The 18,477-nt window shown below is 47.6% G+C and overlaps 1 protein-coding gene across 6 annotated transcripts in view; it reads right to left on the bottom strand.

Moving 5' to 3' along the window:
• The window catches only part of Foxp1 (forkhead box P1), a 527,427-nt gene that overhangs the window by 193,665 nt on the left and 315,285 nt on the right, over nucleotides 1-18,477 (bottom strand). For all 6 annotated transcript variants that reach the window (XM_071605954.1, XM_071605952.1, XM_071605953.1 and 3 more), the window contains one exon: nucleotides 12,174-12,358. In XM_071605954.1, coding sequence (XP_071462055.1) covers nucleotides 12,174-12,347 — 174 coding nt within the window. In that variant the 5' untranslated portion in view covers nucleotides 12,348-12,358. The remainder of the gene's footprint in view (nucleotides 1-12,173; nucleotides 12,359-18,477) is intronic.

Genomic DNA, 18,477 nt, shown 5'->3' on the forward strand with positions numbered 1-18,477 from the left:
ATGGACATGAAATGGCTTAGCAGGGAATGCTCCCCAGGACCTGACTCTCCTGAGATTTCCTGAGCGCTGGCATTGACAGTGCTACATTTAGAACAGCTGAGAAATAATTCCAAGGACACATTGGTAAGCATTTAGAGCCCAAAGAGGAAACCTTCTCCAAATCAGAGATAGGTTACTAATATAGTTAACATGAATTTATCATAGAAAACTCGAGGAACATTTGTCAAAACACTGAATCTGTGAGCAAATCTAATTAACATACGGCATGGACTGCATGTGTTTTGGGGAGGTGAGAGAGGTGGGCTGGGTATGAAACTGTAATTGCGGAATTTTGTACACACTTTTCAGAAAAAAATAAAAAAAAAACTCCTTCGGTTTCATGAGATCTGCAGAGAAGATACACTATGTCTGCAAAATAGCCCACCAGAGAACTGAACAGACTCTCACTAATTGAGGGAGAAAATAAGTCATCTGATAAAAAGCTTAGGAACAGTATTGAATAAGGAAGAGAGGAGAGAAGGGGGCTTCAAGGAAAGAGATACAAGACCTTCTCCACCTCCTTGGAAACACTACCAGTGAATTAATAAGTGGATTGAGCTAATATCTTCAAATCTGACAACTATTTTAAAATCAGGCGTCATGGTTTATGTGATGAATAGAGGCAAATCAGCTAAAATTCAGTATGTGAACGTGAAATAGAGATACCACCCACCCAGCAGTGGGCTCGCCAGCCCTCCTGCACTTGGGGACACCATTCAATCGGGCTGCGGCCTGTGTAAACAGGCCCCTCAGATGCTACCCGTGGCTTCACGGTTCAAATGCAACCTCGCTTACTTCAAAACCAAAAGTGTCAAACACATGTCTTAGGAGTATCTAAGTCACAGTCAACCCTGAGTCGCTGGGTGGGGACCTCCCATGAGTAACCTCCTGGCAGAGAGGCAGGACAGGCTGAGCCACCGTTTTCAAATTCACCCTGGTCTTCAAAAATCCCACTGGTGAGCCCAGGTCTCTCCTGTCTGGGATACTGAGGATGCACGGCTTCACCCCTCACCGTACCTTAGCTGTTTAGGTCTTCTATGTTTATCTTTGACTACTTCAACATTTTTACTCATTCTTTACTACGGTTGTTTATATCTTGCTGAACTTCCATTACATTATGGATTCTCTGGGCGCATGGAGATCCGCAGGGTGATATTTGGGTCTTCTCGCCGGCTATGAGACTACCAACACAAGATATGCTACCTGCTGAATAAGTACTCGTCATTTCTTATCTAAGGGAGCCACTCCAGAGCGTCTTATTGAAAGTGTCCAACCTCCACCTCCTTACTAGGCTGGCTGGAGATTATTAATTTTTTTGGCGGGGGTGGGGGGTTGTCCTGGGGATTGAACCCAGGGGCACTTTACCACTGAGCCACACCTCAGCTTCTGTTAAAAAAACAAACAAACAAACAAACAAACAAACAACTTTATTTTCAGTCAGGGTCTAAGGTGCTGAGAATGGCCTTCAACTTGCCATCCTCCTGTCTCAGACTCCGGATTGCTAGGATCACAGGTGCACCCTGGCACCTGGCCCAGCTAGTGATTCTTTTACCCTCCATGGACTTCAGAACCCTGAAGTGGCAAGATAAAAGCTAGATGATCAGAAAGAAATGATGGCGGTGAGATAACACTGGCAAGTCCTTTGCCATTCTAGAAATTGTGAGCCCAAGCTTAAATTGAAGAGTAAGAGATGCTTCCTCCATTTGTCACTACCCAGCCACAGAAGGTTCTGGAAGGCCAACGGTGCTCTATCTATCATTTGTTAATGTGGGGGATGGGGGGATAGTCAGCTGACAGTTTCTGTGAAGGAGCGGACGCTAAGCAGAGGGTTTATGGGCCACGGGATCTCCCCAGCAGCTAGTCCTCTGTGGCAGTGGCCAGTACTGAGGGGTGCAGCTGTGTCCCCACAAGGAGCTGTATTTACAGGCCAGGCTGGGCCTGCAGGCCAGGGTTTTCTGATGCCTGGATCAGTCTGCAAAGGCTTGAGAAGTCACCTGGTCCCCAGAACCAACCTAAGGAAGGTACTGAATGAAGAGCTTGGACTCGCTGACCACCTCCAGGTGAGCCTATGAATCCCACACAACATCCCGTAACCCTGGACACTGCCACCGAACGTCACCCACTCATCTCAAGCGCGTTCTCCCACCGTTTGGACATGTTAATGAGACGGTAAGTCTGTACATCGACACACAGGGTACAGCCATACGGCACATGGTCCAAGACGGTGTGTTCATAAGGCAAATAGAAATCTGATGAGACAATCAGAACATCACAATAAAAATGTACGAGGCAAGGACATTTCCACTTGGTGCTCCGGGATGTTGATTTCCTATTGAGTCGAAATGGAAATATCACCAGGAGGAATTAAAAAATGAGGGAAGGTAAGCAATATTATCGTGGTGTTATTTATCACGCACATTAGGACCAAAAATAGTCGGGAAGGAACGAGCGCAGTGTCATTCTCGCCCGTCTTTAACCTTGTGAAAGGCTGAGCTCCCGGGAAGGAGGGTGAGGTGGGCACGGGGGCTGAGGACAGGAGCCCTCACTGCCCCCCAGCCCCGAGAAAATTAATACTTCATAATTACAATAACAAAAAGCCACTTTTGCCCTGCTTTAGCATGCTGCATCTTGCTTTATTAAATTTTTGCAAAAACCTTCCTTTCTCTGGCTGGGAGAGGCAGGGCTGTGCTGTTGGAAAGCAAGATATTTTACGCATAATATTCTCTCTCCGAGAAAGAGGAAATATTGTGCCCTTCAGTGAACATAAAATTGATATTATCATCTCTTAGTTTATATCTCACTACTTAACCTTCAGATTAAAAGTTATTGGATCTGAATGACTAGAAAGACACAGTGTCACCTTCGCTTTGGGGTGGAGAGACACAAGGTGGGGACCAGGCAAGGTACAGGGAGACGGGCAGGCTTGCGGGGTCAGCTAGGCTGGCCCATCTCGGGGAGTGACCGTGACATGACCATGAGGACTCGGGGCCCCATGCATGATGGATGGTGGAGTAGGAGGGCTACTTTAAGAAACTTTACTGGGGAAACTCATCTCATCTTGGATACAATCACAAAGGAACAGGAGATGAGAGAGTGGATTCAAGGGGAAATTCGGGGTTGCCTGTCTTTAGGGAAAAAAAAAAAACCCAACGTATTCATAGGTGGCATTATCTCCATTGTCAGTTTATGTGGAAGAAACCAAAAAAATGTTCAATTATCAGGACTATGGAAAACAGAGCGCGTCCCACCCCGCTCCTGGTTACACTAGGCTCCGCTGAACCACTGGACCAGCCAGGCCTTCCCCTCCCGGGAACTCCTAAATGAGATTCAATAGTACTGACCATTTCAGAACCACACACTGAATTCTTACAACAAAAGCGACAACACGCACCCCCCTCGACATCTTAAAAACAAATTCATCCTAAGCAGCTCGTGTCGATATGCAACAAAGGCTTTGTCAAAGATCTAACTTGGCGGTCTTGTTCTCTAATGGAGATGAGCCGTTCCGTGATCAATAGCCACACAGGCGGCTGACCAGGTCTCCCCCAAGTGATCTTTGGAAGAGACGCTCGTTCGTAACTGGCCGAGGCTTTGGGAAAAGCACTTGATGATTTTAACCTGGGTGAACAGGTACAACCCCAATAGGGACCTGTCCTCATAGAAGAGGCTATCTTTTTATAAAAGCCCCTTTTAAAGGATTTTCCGAGAACACGTCCATCCCTTGGTACCAGCTGGGCTTGCGCGATGCCACCACTTGCCAAACATCCTCCCTCAGAAGCCCTGTGGGTTTTCCAACATTCTTCTCCACCACCCACCCCACCTCTTCCTTTTATGGGGGAACCCAGAGCCTGGGGCATGATGGGCAAGTGCACCCCGCAGGGCATCTCCCCTTGGCAACCCTCTGCCCCCGGCCCTTCCTTTCTTTTCTCCTTCCGTCCTCTCACACCTGGTCTAACGTCGGCTGTAGTCGGCCAGTCTCCTGTGTGCGCAGGAACATCTGGGGCTGAAACCCTATCGATGCCCGTGGGACTTACAGGTGACCAAAGGATTCAGAGGTAGACGTGCAAGGGGGTCCACAACAGGGGGCCATCAATCAAGAGACCCAGATGGGTGGCTGGACGGCCCATACTCCAGACACGGAGGGGGCCACTGGTCTCTCAGGAGGTGTCCCCTCCAAGCCAGACCAGACACAAGCATCACATCTCTTTCCTCTAGCCTGGTTCTTCTCTCCTTCGAAGGCCCCAGGTTGGGAAAGCCAAGTGTCCCAAGCTCCCCTTCCACCATGGTCAAAACTCAGTCACCGTCCCCTGCTCACCCAGTACCTCACACCAAAGTTGGGTTCCCACATTTCCTTCCACACATGGTCCTGCAAAAAACGTTGAATGAAAGAATATGCCAACAAATGAACAGATGAACTTCAACAAGGCTCACATAGGACCCTTCCTTCCTCTGAAACACTTGGGCCAGAGTGTTTCAGATTTTGTAGTTTCTCATACTCTGGAATATCTGCATAGAATATTATCAGTTTAGCATCCCTGATCCAAAAAAAAAAAAAAAAATTGAAATTTAAGATGGATCCAAACTCCAAACTTTTGGAGCATGATTTCAGGGCTCAAAAGTTTTAGATTTCCATTCAGAATGGCAATTATTGAGAATACAAAAATAAATGTTGGCAAGGATGTGGGGGGGAAAGGTGTACTCCTACCTTGTTGTTGGGAGGGCAAATTAGTGTCAACTACCCTGGAAAACAGTATGAAGATTCCTCAAAAAATTAGGAGCGGAACCACCCTTTGACCCAGATATTCCACTCCTCAGTATAAACCCAAAAGATTTAAAATTAGCCACATCAATGTTTATACCAGCTCAATTCACAACAGCCAAGCTATGGAGCCGATGCATGTGCCCTTCAACAGATGAGTGGATGAAGAAAATGTGCTCCATATAGACAATGGAACATTCCTCAGCCATAATGAAGAGTAAAATTATGGCATTTGCTGGAAAATGGAAGGAATTGGAGAATGTCATGCTAAGTAAATAAGCCAGACCCAGAAAGTCAAGGGATGAATGTTTTCTAATATGTGGTAGCTATTTCAAAATAAGGGGGAAAAGAAAAGAAGAAAGGGGGAAATTTCATCAAAATACAAGAAATTTCAGTGGTGCAGAAGAAGGGAAGGGATAAGGGAAGAACAGTGGAACAGAACTGAACTAAATTTCCTGTGTACACAGATGAATACACTACAGTGAATCTCACCTTTATGAGATTCTATGAGTAGACTCAAGGCACTAACAATAATAATAGTAGTAATAATAATAATAATAATAAAAACAGATAAATAGCAGAGGCATCATTAGAGGGAAAGGAACAGGTAGTTGGGAGGGAGGTGGGGAGGAAACAGAGAAGCACTGGAGACCTAAGTGAGCCAAATTATACCCCAGGCAGGTATGAGCCTGTCAAGATGAACCCTCACGTTAGAACTACTAAAATGAGTTTCCGGTTTCAGCGTAGGTCAGATTTCGGATTCCAGATCCGCCTGTCCCGCCTGAGCCCACCTCCCGGCAGAGCGTGTTTGCCAGCCCTCTTGCAGGAAGGCCGGGAAGCCAGTATGGGCAGCTCTCCACCGCAGCGGCTCCTCGCCAGAGGGAGAAAGAGCCCTGGTTACATTTCTGTGAACCAAATCAAACACGGTGTTTAGCAAAGGGTCTCTGGAACGTTACAAGTCACACTTGATAATTACAATAGATTGGAGTTCAAAGACAAAGTGATGAAAAGAAACATTCTAACAGGCAGTTCAGTTCTCTCGGTAAACTTCCTTCTCGAGGGTCCGGGGCTGCTGCGTTTGGAGATTGCTATTCTTCTCTGTCATAAAAGCAGTCACCTTGTAACCCTTTTTATCAAGCCATCTACGCACTAACTAAAAGCACCCCGGACTCCATCGGGCGAGCTATAGGTTTACCTTCTGCAAACATCCAAACCGGCCAGCCTTGCCCCAGCTGTCAGTAATCCAAGCAGTCGGAAAGCAGCAGAGAAGGTCCTTCCAGTGCCTACGGGAGGTGCCAGTTTCGCAAAACTAACCCTCCTAATCATGGAAGCCAATCTGTCAACAAATCACCATGAAAGTCATCTCTGATGAAAGTTCAAAAAGAGATTTTTTTTGTTGTTGTTCCACCAGAGAGACAAGGAGGGACTCTGTATTATTATTTTTATGAGCTCACAGGTCAGAGGCTTAAAAATACCTTTTCTGAGTAGCACAGCTCTCCCTGGAAGTCAGAGGGGACACTTCCCTCACAATGAAAGACGGCGTCTGGGTTCCCATCCCCACGCTCCCCCGTGTTCTTTTTGCTTCCGGTGCCATTTTAATTTTCAATGGAGAGATTAATGGCACACAACTGTTTAGTAATCAAAACTTGAAAGAATTTCATATGAGGCTCACATCTCAAGCTACATAAATCTCTGACAACCACATTTTGATGGAAAGCAGGTCTCAAGGAACCACGTGGAGAACCAAACTTAGCATTCGGGGTGAAATATGCTTTTTTCCAGAAATAGCCAGAAAGGTGATTTAGAAAAAAGGGGGAGTTTATTATTTTTGTGATTACCTCTTCTTCTATCTGCCAGAATTATCTGATGTCCTGTCTCTGCTTGGTCTCAGTTTGTTTATTTGGTGATCCCTCAGGTTTGGGTACCATTGGTTCCTACGAAGTGTTGCTGACCATCAATATTTCACAGAAGGTTTGAACTCTGCAGTATTTTCAACAAGAAACATCTCAACAGAACAGTTCCTACAACATTATGACTGGCTTTTAGCTAAGGAAGGTGCTGACCCCCATTACAATGTATGGCCCCCAGAGACCACACTACCAATACCTTCGCACACGTCCTGGAAGTTTCCCTCCTAGGACAGAGGGGTGCCCATCCTCTTTCCCCTGCCAATGACATCCAGAGAGACCCTTCTTTTAGACACTCCCTGGGGTTGGGACAGGAAAAGGTAGAACAAAATTTCTAAGCTGCCCTTTCCATGAAGACAGTGGAGTGGTAAAGGGAACTTGGCCATTGCTGCCCACCTTTGCATCTGCAGACCTGTGCCGTGCCACTTGGTCGACTCTCTGCAAGGTAAGACTCAGGCATGGGTGACCCCTGGCATCCTAATATGGTCCCTAAAGGAGCATGCTAAGGATAGGAAGGAAAGGCAGCTTTACACCAACAAGCCTACTGCCCATCCAACTGCCAACAGCGCTCCCTTGTAGGCAGTTGTTCATGGAGACAGTTCAAGAGCTGAAAGCCTGCAGGACAGCACCCCTGTTCTGCTCTACCCACAGTGAGTCCATTAGCAAATCCTAATGGAGGGCTCCAGGCGGCTGTTTTGAAAGTGCAGAGAAGAATTTGTACTTATTTATTGATCTGTGCTATAACATAGAAGAACCTTTACCCTCCCCTTAAACTGTTGAAATGCGGGCTCTTTGCTCATCATGCCTCAGTGTCCACAGAAGCGTCGTTCCAGGACCCCCAACACACACCCAAAAGCCACAACTCCCCGATTCCACATGGCGTATGGTATTTGTACAGAACCTTCCCCCCAAGGGCCTCCAGATACTTTAAACCATCTCTAGATCACTAACACCTCATCCAAAGTAAATGTTAAGTAAAAAGTTGAGATACTGTATTGTGTAGGGAATGATGAAAAGAAAGAATGTCTGCACATGTTCAGAAGAGACAAAATTGTCTTCCTGAATATTCTAGATGCAGGGTGGGTTGACTCTGCTGATGAGGAGACCCCGAGGACAGAGAGCCCATGGTAATTCTGCTGCTCCTGGCACGCTCCTCTGATCCTACAGTTTCTGAACCTCCTTGGAACACCCAGAACTACACTCTTGACCTGAATCCCACAACGCACATCCTGCTTCTGAGAGCCCCCAGGGTCCGGGGTAGTGATTGACATTTTACATCCTACAATGGTTCACGGGCAAAATCCAACACGATGGATCTTCCTCATTCCCTTTTATAATTTTTCAGAAGACATTCTTTATCTCTGTATCTCTCCTCTTACTGGCCACTCACGTGTTCTCTCTCTTGTTTGCATTGTTAACTTGAAACACACACTCCCCTCTTTTAGACCCAAAGACCCAATGCTTTAAATCAAATGTCAAAGAAGCAATGCAAAGTCAACTCTTCATTTACTCCCACTCTCTAAATAACGTGTCTGAGTTCCAAATATAGCTTATCTTTTTCACAGACTCCTTCTCAACTGGCTCTTCTCATATAAAGTGATAGCCACACCTCAAAAACACAGCACCAAGGCCCTCCCTATACCGACTTGCAGACAATAAAACTGCCAGGTGGTACCAAAGAGATAAACAAATAAAAATCAGAAAAAAAAAAAAAGACACCCATCATTACATGGAGTGTTGTTAAGAAATAGCTGTTTTATTTAACAGCTATTCATTTTTATTGAATAAACATTTCCTAGTATGCATTCTGTTAATTGACCTGACAGCATATGCTGTATATGGAGAAACTTCTAAACATTATGCTCTATGTAATATGCTTATCTGAAAAAGCTCTCACTTGCAGCAATATGGAAATAAAATTCTGCTTTCTAAAATTCAAGACTTTTAAAATGCATTAATCCACACGGTTTATGAAATTGCTCTGGACATTTTAAAACCCTTTCTTAAAGGAACAAAAAAAAAAAAACTTTGGTAATGGGTAATAGTATTTGTTGCGGAGCCTCCTAATGGAGCAAGGCATTTCCAATACAGAACTTCCACAGACACAGAGATGGGCGTAATAGGAAGTCAAAGGCGGACGTGGCCGTGGAGAAAGCACCGCTCGATGGCTAGAGGAGGATGTTCTGAAACTCTATCAAATTATGTGATTGGAAAACTACTCTTGTAATAGTTTCGTGGCCCAGATAGAAATAGAGTGGAAACAGCACAGAGTCCTGGGTTCGGTGTTGGAGGAGGGCAGTCCGCTCCGACTGGGGCGGCAGCTGCGTGGCTGATGGCTACCGAGGGAGGGCTGCATCTCCCCCAGCAGAACCCGCAGCTCCACTCCCCGGGGGGGGGGGCGCACACAGTGGAGCTCTCCGAGAACCAGCCTGCATGGTGGGGCCGGGACTCGGGGCCTCAGCCGCCATCCATCTCCCAATAATCGCTGCCCTTGTGGGACAGTGGCCCAAGGTTGCCAGATACTCTATTTTTCAAGAGGAAAAGGAAAAGCCTGGGATTCCTCCCATTTCTCTATGTTGTCAAGTAGCTGGCTGGATTTTTTTTTTTTTTAAACAAATTCGGTTTGGAGCCCCGTTGAGAATCCACTCCTCCATAGTGAATCTCTGTCAGAGCTATCCTCTCTGCAAAGGGAATTTGCTCTCATTGGAAATCACCTTTGGTGACAGTAAGCAAACACGGCCAGGTTGGCATTTATTTATTTTCAGCGCTCCCTATCATCAATAACATGGGTGGGACTGGAAAATCCCCAGACACCGAGTGCTAACGTGGGCCTAATTAACTCATTTCTACAGCAGGCCCTTTCAGCCAGAGCTGTGTGTCCCGTGGACGCCTGGCGCATTGCACAGTTCTAATTCTCTTCCACTGTCCTGCATTAATCAAAGCCGTAACCCCTGTTGTCTCTGTACGTCGGCATCAGAATGTGCCCCCGGCGGGGAGCGGGGAAAGTCAACAGGAATTAAGTTTCAGTGCAACTGTTTACCCAACTGTGGCCCGCAGTTATTGAAATTTTATCCGTGGTTTTGTGTGACTACCGCAGTAATGAATTCAGCATGGCTGTGATGTTCTCACTGCTGCTGTCCTCACTTCAAGTCAAAACCTGCGGCCCCAATGCTGCGGACACCACCGACATCCCTGCGCCTGTCACAATCCTTGGCACTCTGACTGACGGCTGCAGTCCTGGGAAGCGCTCTCCCCCACCCCCGGGGGCTCTCCTCCTGTGGGCCTCAGACTCCCTTTCCACCAACAACCTGTGAAGAGCCTTCCCACAAACCCGGGCGAGCCAGGAGGCCATCAGGGTTTTTGCTCTGCAAGGCCTGCTGGCCACGAGAGGTAGGGTTCCAGCCACCATGACAGCCCCAACTGCTTTCTTCTTCCCCGAACACACTAATTAATGGCAAACAGAAATATAACTGCCACGGAATATTTTAAAAGAGGTACAAAGTCCAATCGAGATGAATTTCTTGAACTCCCTATCAAAACCCCTAACCAATTTTCAAAAGTGGCCCCCGCCGTGGCAGAGGGAAGGCGGGCGAATCCAGCCTTGCCACGGATCATTTTCTAAAAAGCTGCGGCTGGACTGCCCGGCTCAGACTGTTTTCTGTGTGTGAGTGTGTTTTGATGGTACGCTGTAGGTGTCAAGCTTTTGGCAGGCTGACGACTGTCACACCCTGCATAAAAACCCCAAAGAAGTTAATCTCCCAGTTATTTAATTAATGTAACGGTGTATACTCATCATTGGATCAACAGCCCTTCCTCAACAGCTCCATAATAAAACAGTCATATTATAATGTACCAGTAAAAACAAAGAGTCCATTTTGAGCCCAATCTTATTAAGGACTTAGGAAAAAAAAACTCTAAAAGCACCATCTACTTATCGTCCATATGGCCATAACTAGCTGAGAACATCATATAAACGTGCACGGGCACAAATACCCTTCTAGTACTGCTGGATGTTGCTGACCACCTCATAGGCTACAATTCGCCCACCTTGCATTCACTTAAACCTGCCAAATGAATACAGCACCAACACTGGAGAGTCCAGCTGACGTGAGGCCCGAGGCTCAGGCGCAAAGCCTGGGGGCGGCTGGTCAAGAGGGGGAGCCCCTCACAGGAAGCCTGTGGACTGACACAGGATTCACCTCAAGTTCCCTGTCTTTGTTGTCTTTTCCCAACGGGTTGCACCGTCTCCCACTAGTCCCTCCACCTTGGAATGGGCTCACCATCAACTGGCTCCTTATATTTTAAAATAACTCTTAGCCAGGGGAAGATGGAACCCACCCCGGAGGCTACCAAAGCTTATCCTAAGAGCTGCCCTTTGCCCCTCTGATACAGGTTCCAAGACAACGGTTAAAGAAAAGGTCTGCCCGTCTCTTCCACCGCTCTCCAACAATCTCTTTCCCTTCCAGGGAGGCCCCAAGACATGTCACTGTCTCCCCATCCCCCGCAGCTGATCGCCAGTGGCACCGGAACCAAGAAGCAAACCAGCCAAGGGAGGGCTGTCTCTAATTATTAGCAGAAGGAACAGGACTTCCCGACTGAGTCCAGCAGAAGTTGGGAAGCCACGGCCAGTCCTCAAGGAAGCGCAATCGCTGTTGGAATTGACGTCAGCCCTTTGCCAAGGTGACCCAGGTCTTGGTCACATTTCAGCTGTGACTCTCAAGTATTGCTTCATGCCTGCAGAGACCCAGCAGGAAGGGCTGTGTCTGAGCTGTGGTGCATTTTTTTTTTTTGTGGGGGGGGGGGACACCAAGAAGACATAAGATAAAACAGCAATAGGATCTAGCTGTATTCCTCCTGCCCTGTGTACACAAGGAAACTGTGTATACACCACCCCAGGGCCCTAAATTCCTAGGGGCAGCAGGAAGCCCTTCCCATGGTGACTCCTGTGTCATGGGCAGCTCTGCCCCTTGTTTAGCCAGGGCTTTGGTTTCCTATGTATTTCTAATGATTTATCCACGTTCTCTTTTTCCTTGTCTCCCTGAATCCTCTCTTTTATTTCTCACTCTGAGTTTGTCTCTTCCTTCATAAAGCTTAAGCCTAATTCTTAAAAAGTTATTGTGACTAAGTTTCTTTATCCTTTAACTAATGCACAGGGAACCCACTTCTCCAAAGGTCCTTCACTCAAAGCACCTACAGGTCAGGGTGATAGGTTGGAGGCTAAGAGAGAAGGGCCCAAGGTCCACTCAACCTGAAGTCCCCACAAGACTCCCCAGAAGGGGACTTCCAAGATGTCAACTCCCTGGGAGATGAAGATCAGCCACTGGAGCCTGCCACCAGGACCCCTGGAGCGCGGGGCTGGCAGGAGGCTGCTTACACACATGCATAGACAGGTGAGCACAACACATGGGGCGTGATGACGTGTGCAGAGGCCTGGGGACCACAGCATCGCCGCCCGCACCCGCCAGTACCTGCTGCTGCTGGACGTGGGCCAGGTCGGCTGCCCCAAGCTCGGTGGCCGGTGCCTCCCCGTTGGACCTTCCCTCCCGGAGCCCGCCGCACTCTAGCAGGTGGTTGCCGCCGCTGGACCCATTCTGGATGGCTGAGCCGTTACTTTTTGTCTCAGTCCCAGATTCTTGCATCATGACTCAAAAACCTGATAGAAGGATTTTGAAAAAGGGGGGGGGGGTGGGGAAGAAAAAAAAAGAGAGAGAGAGAAGCAGCTGTTAAAACAGTTGTTGTACAAAGAAAAAGGCCCTGCTTTATGTTTGCCAAACTCTGTAAACAGTTGTCATTTTCTTTCACTCAATTTATCCCTCATTAGTGGACTGGTCCTCAGAGCTTAGGAGGTTGTGACTATCAGTCTTAACTCGAGTTTCAACACTGTCCCAAATAACTTTTTATACTGACGAAAAATAAGTATAATTCAGTTTTCAATTTCTGCTTATATCTAGATGTTTTCCTCAAAAACCTTGTCGTCCTAGAGTGTAATGAACTGTAACCCTCCCCCTCAACGTGGGCAGGGGCCGTGGTGTCCTGTCCTTCCCATCACGGACCAGGACACCCACCCAGGAGGCCCCATGAGTGGATCTGGGCTACGGAACCTCACAAACACCAAAGCATGTTAAGGATTCCCACTCCTTGCAGGCACTCGAGTACGAGCCACTTCCAAACTGGCCATTCCAGCAAGATGGGCCGGTTCTAGGGACAGGGGATTGTTTCTTCCTTTCAGATCTAAGGAGATGTGGAGAATCTGGATCTCGTAGGTTCCTTCATTCCTGATACTCTCCAGGCACAGACCAAGTTAGCTCTCGGCACCATAAAGGCAGGCAAGGTGACCACAGATAGATCATACCTGCCAGGCCCTACCCACTATAGTGATTGACGGAGGTTCTCGAATTTAGCCCTGTTGACCACCTCAGCCCCACTCTGCAGGTGAGGGCCCTGAGGCCTCAAGAGGCAATTGGTGCAACTGTGTTTCACAGCTCGGGACAGCGAGGTGGGGACCCTCACCAGCTCACTATGAGGCCGCAGCTCTTAGCAAGGCCTGTTTTCTTAAGGCCGAGGTGGGGTGGCAGGACAATGGAAATGGCAGGGTCACACTCCACCTCCAGAGGGCAGGACTTGGGAAGGAAAAGAACTATCACTGAGGGAAGTCCACTGGTCAGATATCAAAGCTGAGAAACGCCCGAATAACAAAGACTTCCATGTGAAATACCAACTCGAGATAAGAGGATGGCCAACTTTTATCACAGATTTCTGCAGTCACAGAAGGACATAGGTCCAGCCAGGGCTACGAATTTCTCCCCTCTATGTGAAATAAGTGACAACACGGAAATTAAAACTTGCTGGACATGGTTAGAGGAGGTTGTCCCTTTCTTAAAAACTGGTTTAAGTCTGTTTTCTACAGATTTGCATCAAATCCAAATGGAAGAATAAGAAGAAAATCACAAATTTATTTCCTTTCAGGGCAAAGTATGAGTCAACTTGAAGACAGACTTTACAAACCCCAAAGACACATTTTTTTTTAGGTTAATCCAATTCTGAAATGGATTAAGAATGGCATTTTTTCATTAACAGGTGGGAAACTCACTCAGAGACAACAGCTGATTCTCTCCTCCCTTGGGATAGCCTTCCCAGGACCAAGAGCCTCTTTAGAGAGTGCATTCTTGTCCCTGCTGCCCAGGGAGTCTCTCCAAACACCACCACCAGTGTAGGCCCTCCAGAGATAAGAGACAGGCAGGGGTACATCACAGCACAGTGGGGTCCTGCTCATCTCCAAAAGAGGAACCAACTTTGAAACTAGACACAATGTTTCAGTTTCTCTTCCACAAACCACCCATCTATCTGTAAAGAAGCTAGGGAAGGTGCCACCCTGCTGGGGGCACTTAGAAAAGTTGTCTAGAATCCTTGGCAAGGAAACCTATTGAAATGTTCCTAAATAAAACTGCTGTTTCCCCCCACCTTCTGGACAATCTACCCATACCAGGAATGGACCCCCCAAAGATACAATGTTGCCTGTCCATCAACTGTGTGCTTTCCTTGGGCTCCCGGATCTTCCGTCTGGGGGACAGAGATGCTGGAAGACCCTGCCTTCAAGCACTGACCACAGGGTGTTGGACATGACCCCTGCCAGCTTTTGTCTCCACCCTGTTGGTGGGGCCACAACAATCTCCAACACCAGTTTGATGGGAAGGTTCTGTTTTCGCTCCACACCATTCCAGAGACTGCCAAGTCCTCTGGTAAAGTCGAGCAGGCACACAGCCAAGCAGCTTGGCTTCTGATTCGGGCTTGTGAGAGCGCAGGCTTGGGGACCAAAATTGCAGAAAGGATTATTTTGGTCTAAGGATGTCCTTAATTAGTCAAGTGCCAGCAGTAGTATGTAGGTTGGAAGATTTAAAATTTCCCATAATCTCCCAAACCAATCAGGAGAAAACAGATTTTTGAAAAGCGAGGAGCCTTCATGTCTCAGAACATTTCTGAACGTCTGGGCCACCAATAGTTCTATCGAAGGTCCCATGACACTGATCAGGCATTCTATCTACAGCACATTTCACAGGCTGCAGAGCCCTCTGATGTCCTTCTCAACCTCCTGACAAGTCTACAGGAGGGAGTTAAAGCCAGCAAATGTCACCATCCCCATTTTACAGATAAGAAAACTAAAGCTCAACTGATTGAGGGAGACCTGTAGCCACACTATTCTCCATTTCAGACTTGAACTTGTCCCTTCAATAAATGATGGCAATGTTCCAGTTGGCAAAGTCCTTTTGCAAAGTGGTGAATGACTAAATCAGCAAAAAGAAAGCTAAGGAAATTCTAGAAAGGACATCAACCAGGGCAGCAGGTAGACAGAGAAAAGCATTCGAATACTAGGATTCAAAGTGCCAGCGCTGTTCACGGAATAGCCACATGGGTCTTTCTTCATGGAGGTTTACATGGAGACAGTCAGCTGGTCGAGTGTGGGGACAGGAGTCGCATCCCCTCCTCGACCTTGGGGTGCCGTGCCCTCTCTTCTTGCAGGACGCTTGTACCAGGCCCCAGTGGGCTGTACCTGCACTTCCCTCGGGGTTACCCCGTAACCAGGAAAGCGCCCGGGTGCATGACAAACCCACAGAACCACTGTACAGACACCCCAAGTGCCTGCCTCCAGGGCTCAGCCGCTTGAAGGGCAATGCCACGTCACACCCTCTAGCGAGTCCTTCCTCCAGGAACAAGCCAGCCTGCCTCTGCCCTGCCTGATGGCTCTCGGGACACACAGGCTGCCCTGCCTCACATGATCCACTCGGCCCAGCCCACAGGGGCTGACGCTGCAGGAACACAGGTCTCCCAAAGCCCAGGGAGCCAAAATGGCCCACTTCACATCTTGCTTGGAAACCGCACAGCTACCGCTTTCAAAAGGCCAATTTCTGTGCTGGAGGGACTTGTAGAAAAATAAGGACCGAGTGGAGCATGCTTATTTACCGACATTGGCAACAGAGCTGCTCTCTGGAAGTATTCTGGAAAATTCATGATGTCCAGGCCAAGGTATTTATAGTAAATTAAAGCAGAGCTTTATTATTATGATTATTTCCTTGGTTACAGTGTTGATGCTGAAAATTTAGGGAAAATAAAACCTTGTTATCATGCTTGTGAAAGATTTTAAGCTAACAAAAAAGTTCAGTCTTGATTCCAGGGCAGTTAATTAAGGTTGACCAAGTCAGGCAGAAGTAAATTAACTTGGCTGATCAATTATTTATATGAAGCAGAATAAATGCCCTGAAAGAACTTGGTCGGCTCGTGAAAGGATGTGTAAATTAAACTAAACATAGTTTTGTAAAATATGCTTCTACTTCTACAGGGAGGAGAACAGAGGAGCTGATGCTGACGTCACTTTTAGGAAAACATGAGTGACTCCATGGACCGCCTCCCCCCGACCCCAAAGGGAAAACCCTGCTTCCCCTGGGGTAAAGAAGGAAGGACAAGCGCCAGCCAGGGCGGAGAGACCAGGAGTCCACAGGAGGAAGGGAACGGGGCGCCTATGTGAATTTTCATTATTTGAGAAATATCAAAACTGTAGCTGCTCCTGGGCCGTCAGTTGACTCTGCGATCTGCCGGCTGGAGAGGCACTCGGGTGGGAGTCAGGTTGGCTTCAGTTCTAGGAGGAGGACTTTCAAATTACTCATGGGGCACCAGGACTCAAAATCCTACATCATCTTTTCAGGCAAAAAAAGAGAGACAAGCCTGCCCATATTAAGATATAAAGCATGTATTTACTTCTGGGTCTCGTCAAGTGAAAGACTGGATCCCTTGAAATGGGCTCAGGGTTTGTGTGGCCACTCCCGACAGACAAAGGACTTTGGAGGGCAAGTTCCCACTCGGCCGAGTGTCCGGAGGGCTGGCCTGGGATCCTAAGATAGCCCCAGAGCCCTGCTCAGAGGGTGTCACTCCCACTCCAATCAGAGAGGAAGCCCAGGGGAAGCATCCTGGAGGAGGACATGGCGTCAAAGCAGGCTGTACTCCGCTGCGGACACGCACGTGGTTGTCAATCACTCTTCTTCTCCTGGCCGTGCTCCTGGAGCAGGCCCAGTGGGGACAGGTAGGCTTGGTGGAGGAGATGGCAGCAGAGCCCCTGTCCACGAGGAGGGCTGTCCCTAAATTCACGGAGACCCATGGGAGGAAGAGGCAGATGACAAAAGCAGCAAGTCACAGGGCCCCTGCGCTGTCACGGAGATCACCTCTACAGATGGTGGCGGTTCCCTTCACACACGGCGCTACCTGCTGCCCTACTGCTGCTGATCCATCCCACAGAAAGACCACCCCAGAGCCACACGCAGGAGGACAAACCCGGTGCTGCTGGTGTCGCGGAGACGACGTCTTCCAACACTCAAGTTTCATAATTATAACAGAAAGGCGTAAATTTTCTAATGCATGGCAGTTCAAAAAGTAATCAAGGGAATGAGCCGGAGGGCTATTTTAATGTATGCAAAGCTAGTGACCCTCGGTAAATGGGAGGTTAGCCACAATGAATGCAAAGTAATGCACACACCCCAAGTCCTGCTCTAGTGAGGGACGGCTAAAATTAACACCCAATTAATTTCCGAATTGACAAACAAATGAAACCCATAAATCTACTTTCTCATTAATTTTCTTGTGGTATAATTTAAAGCAGTAATATGAGGGCAAAAACTGAGTATTATCCATCATAAACATCAAAAAGATAGCACTGTAACACCATAAATTATGCATATTACCTGTTGTTAAAAATGATTTATGTATTATCAACTTTCCTGTGCACTGTGGATGTCTAGATCTATCTGCTAAAATCCGGGATTGCATTTACCACGAGGGAAGGACATACTCAGGAGCAGTGGAACTGTCAAAGGCCAAAACAAAACAACAAAAACCCAAGTGTGGCCACCTAGTCATACAAGAGACCAAAGGAAAACTGGAACCTCCCCAGGTCTCTAGTGAGTGGAGTCTGAGAGCTTGGAAGCCAGGGGAAGAGACAGAGTCCCTAAGCCGGGCACCTAGGAAGCTCAGCCTGTGTGTCCTGAGGGCAAGCTCATCTCCCCGCTTTTGCAACGTGAGAAATGCAGGGCCTGATGCAGGAAAGGGGCAGGCACAAGAGGGCACTAGAGGCGTCCCGCAGCCAGTGGGGGACATCTGAGCACGCCACAGGACTCGGGAAACCCAGGAAGCTCAGGAAAGCCATGTCTAGTAGTGGAATCTGGTGGGCTCACCTATCTATATACTTCCAAGGGGGTGGGAGAAAAAAACTAGTTTCTGGTTATTGCTTCAATCAGAAACATTGATCTGTTAAACAGAAGAGGAGACACTCTAATTAAAAGTCTAATCCACCCTTCCACCTCTATTTATTTAATAAGAAAGTAAACCAGGCACAGTGGCATATGCCTACAATCCCAGTGGCTTGGGAGGCTGAGGCAGGAGGATCATGAGTTCAATGCCAGCCTCAGTAACTTAGCAAGGCTCTGAGCAACTCAGCAAGAACCTGTCTCTAAATAAACACAAAAAAGGTCTGGGGATGTGATGTAAGTACCCTTGGGTTCAATCCCCAGTACAGGGGAGTGGGAAGGGCATTAAAAAATTTTTTCTCTGAAGCTTTCCTTTCGGGTACACCTTGGCCCCAACAGGAGGTCAGCACATAATTGCTGCATTGTTGACTCAGTGGATGAAGAATGCAGGTCCAATCTCCTGATCCAATGTGATCAAGGGCTGTACTAGCCACCAACTTTATATTCCTTCATTTAAGACAGCGTTTCCTGTAATTCCTTGGAA

The sequence above is a fragment of the Marmota flaviventris genome, chromosome 20 (genome assembly GCF_047511675.1).
Source record: "Marmota flaviventris isolate mMarFla1 chromosome 20, mMarFla1.hap1, whole genome shotgun sequence".
Lineage (NCBI taxonomy): Eukaryota > Metazoa > Chordata > Mammalia > Rodentia > Sciuridae > Marmota > Marmota flaviventris.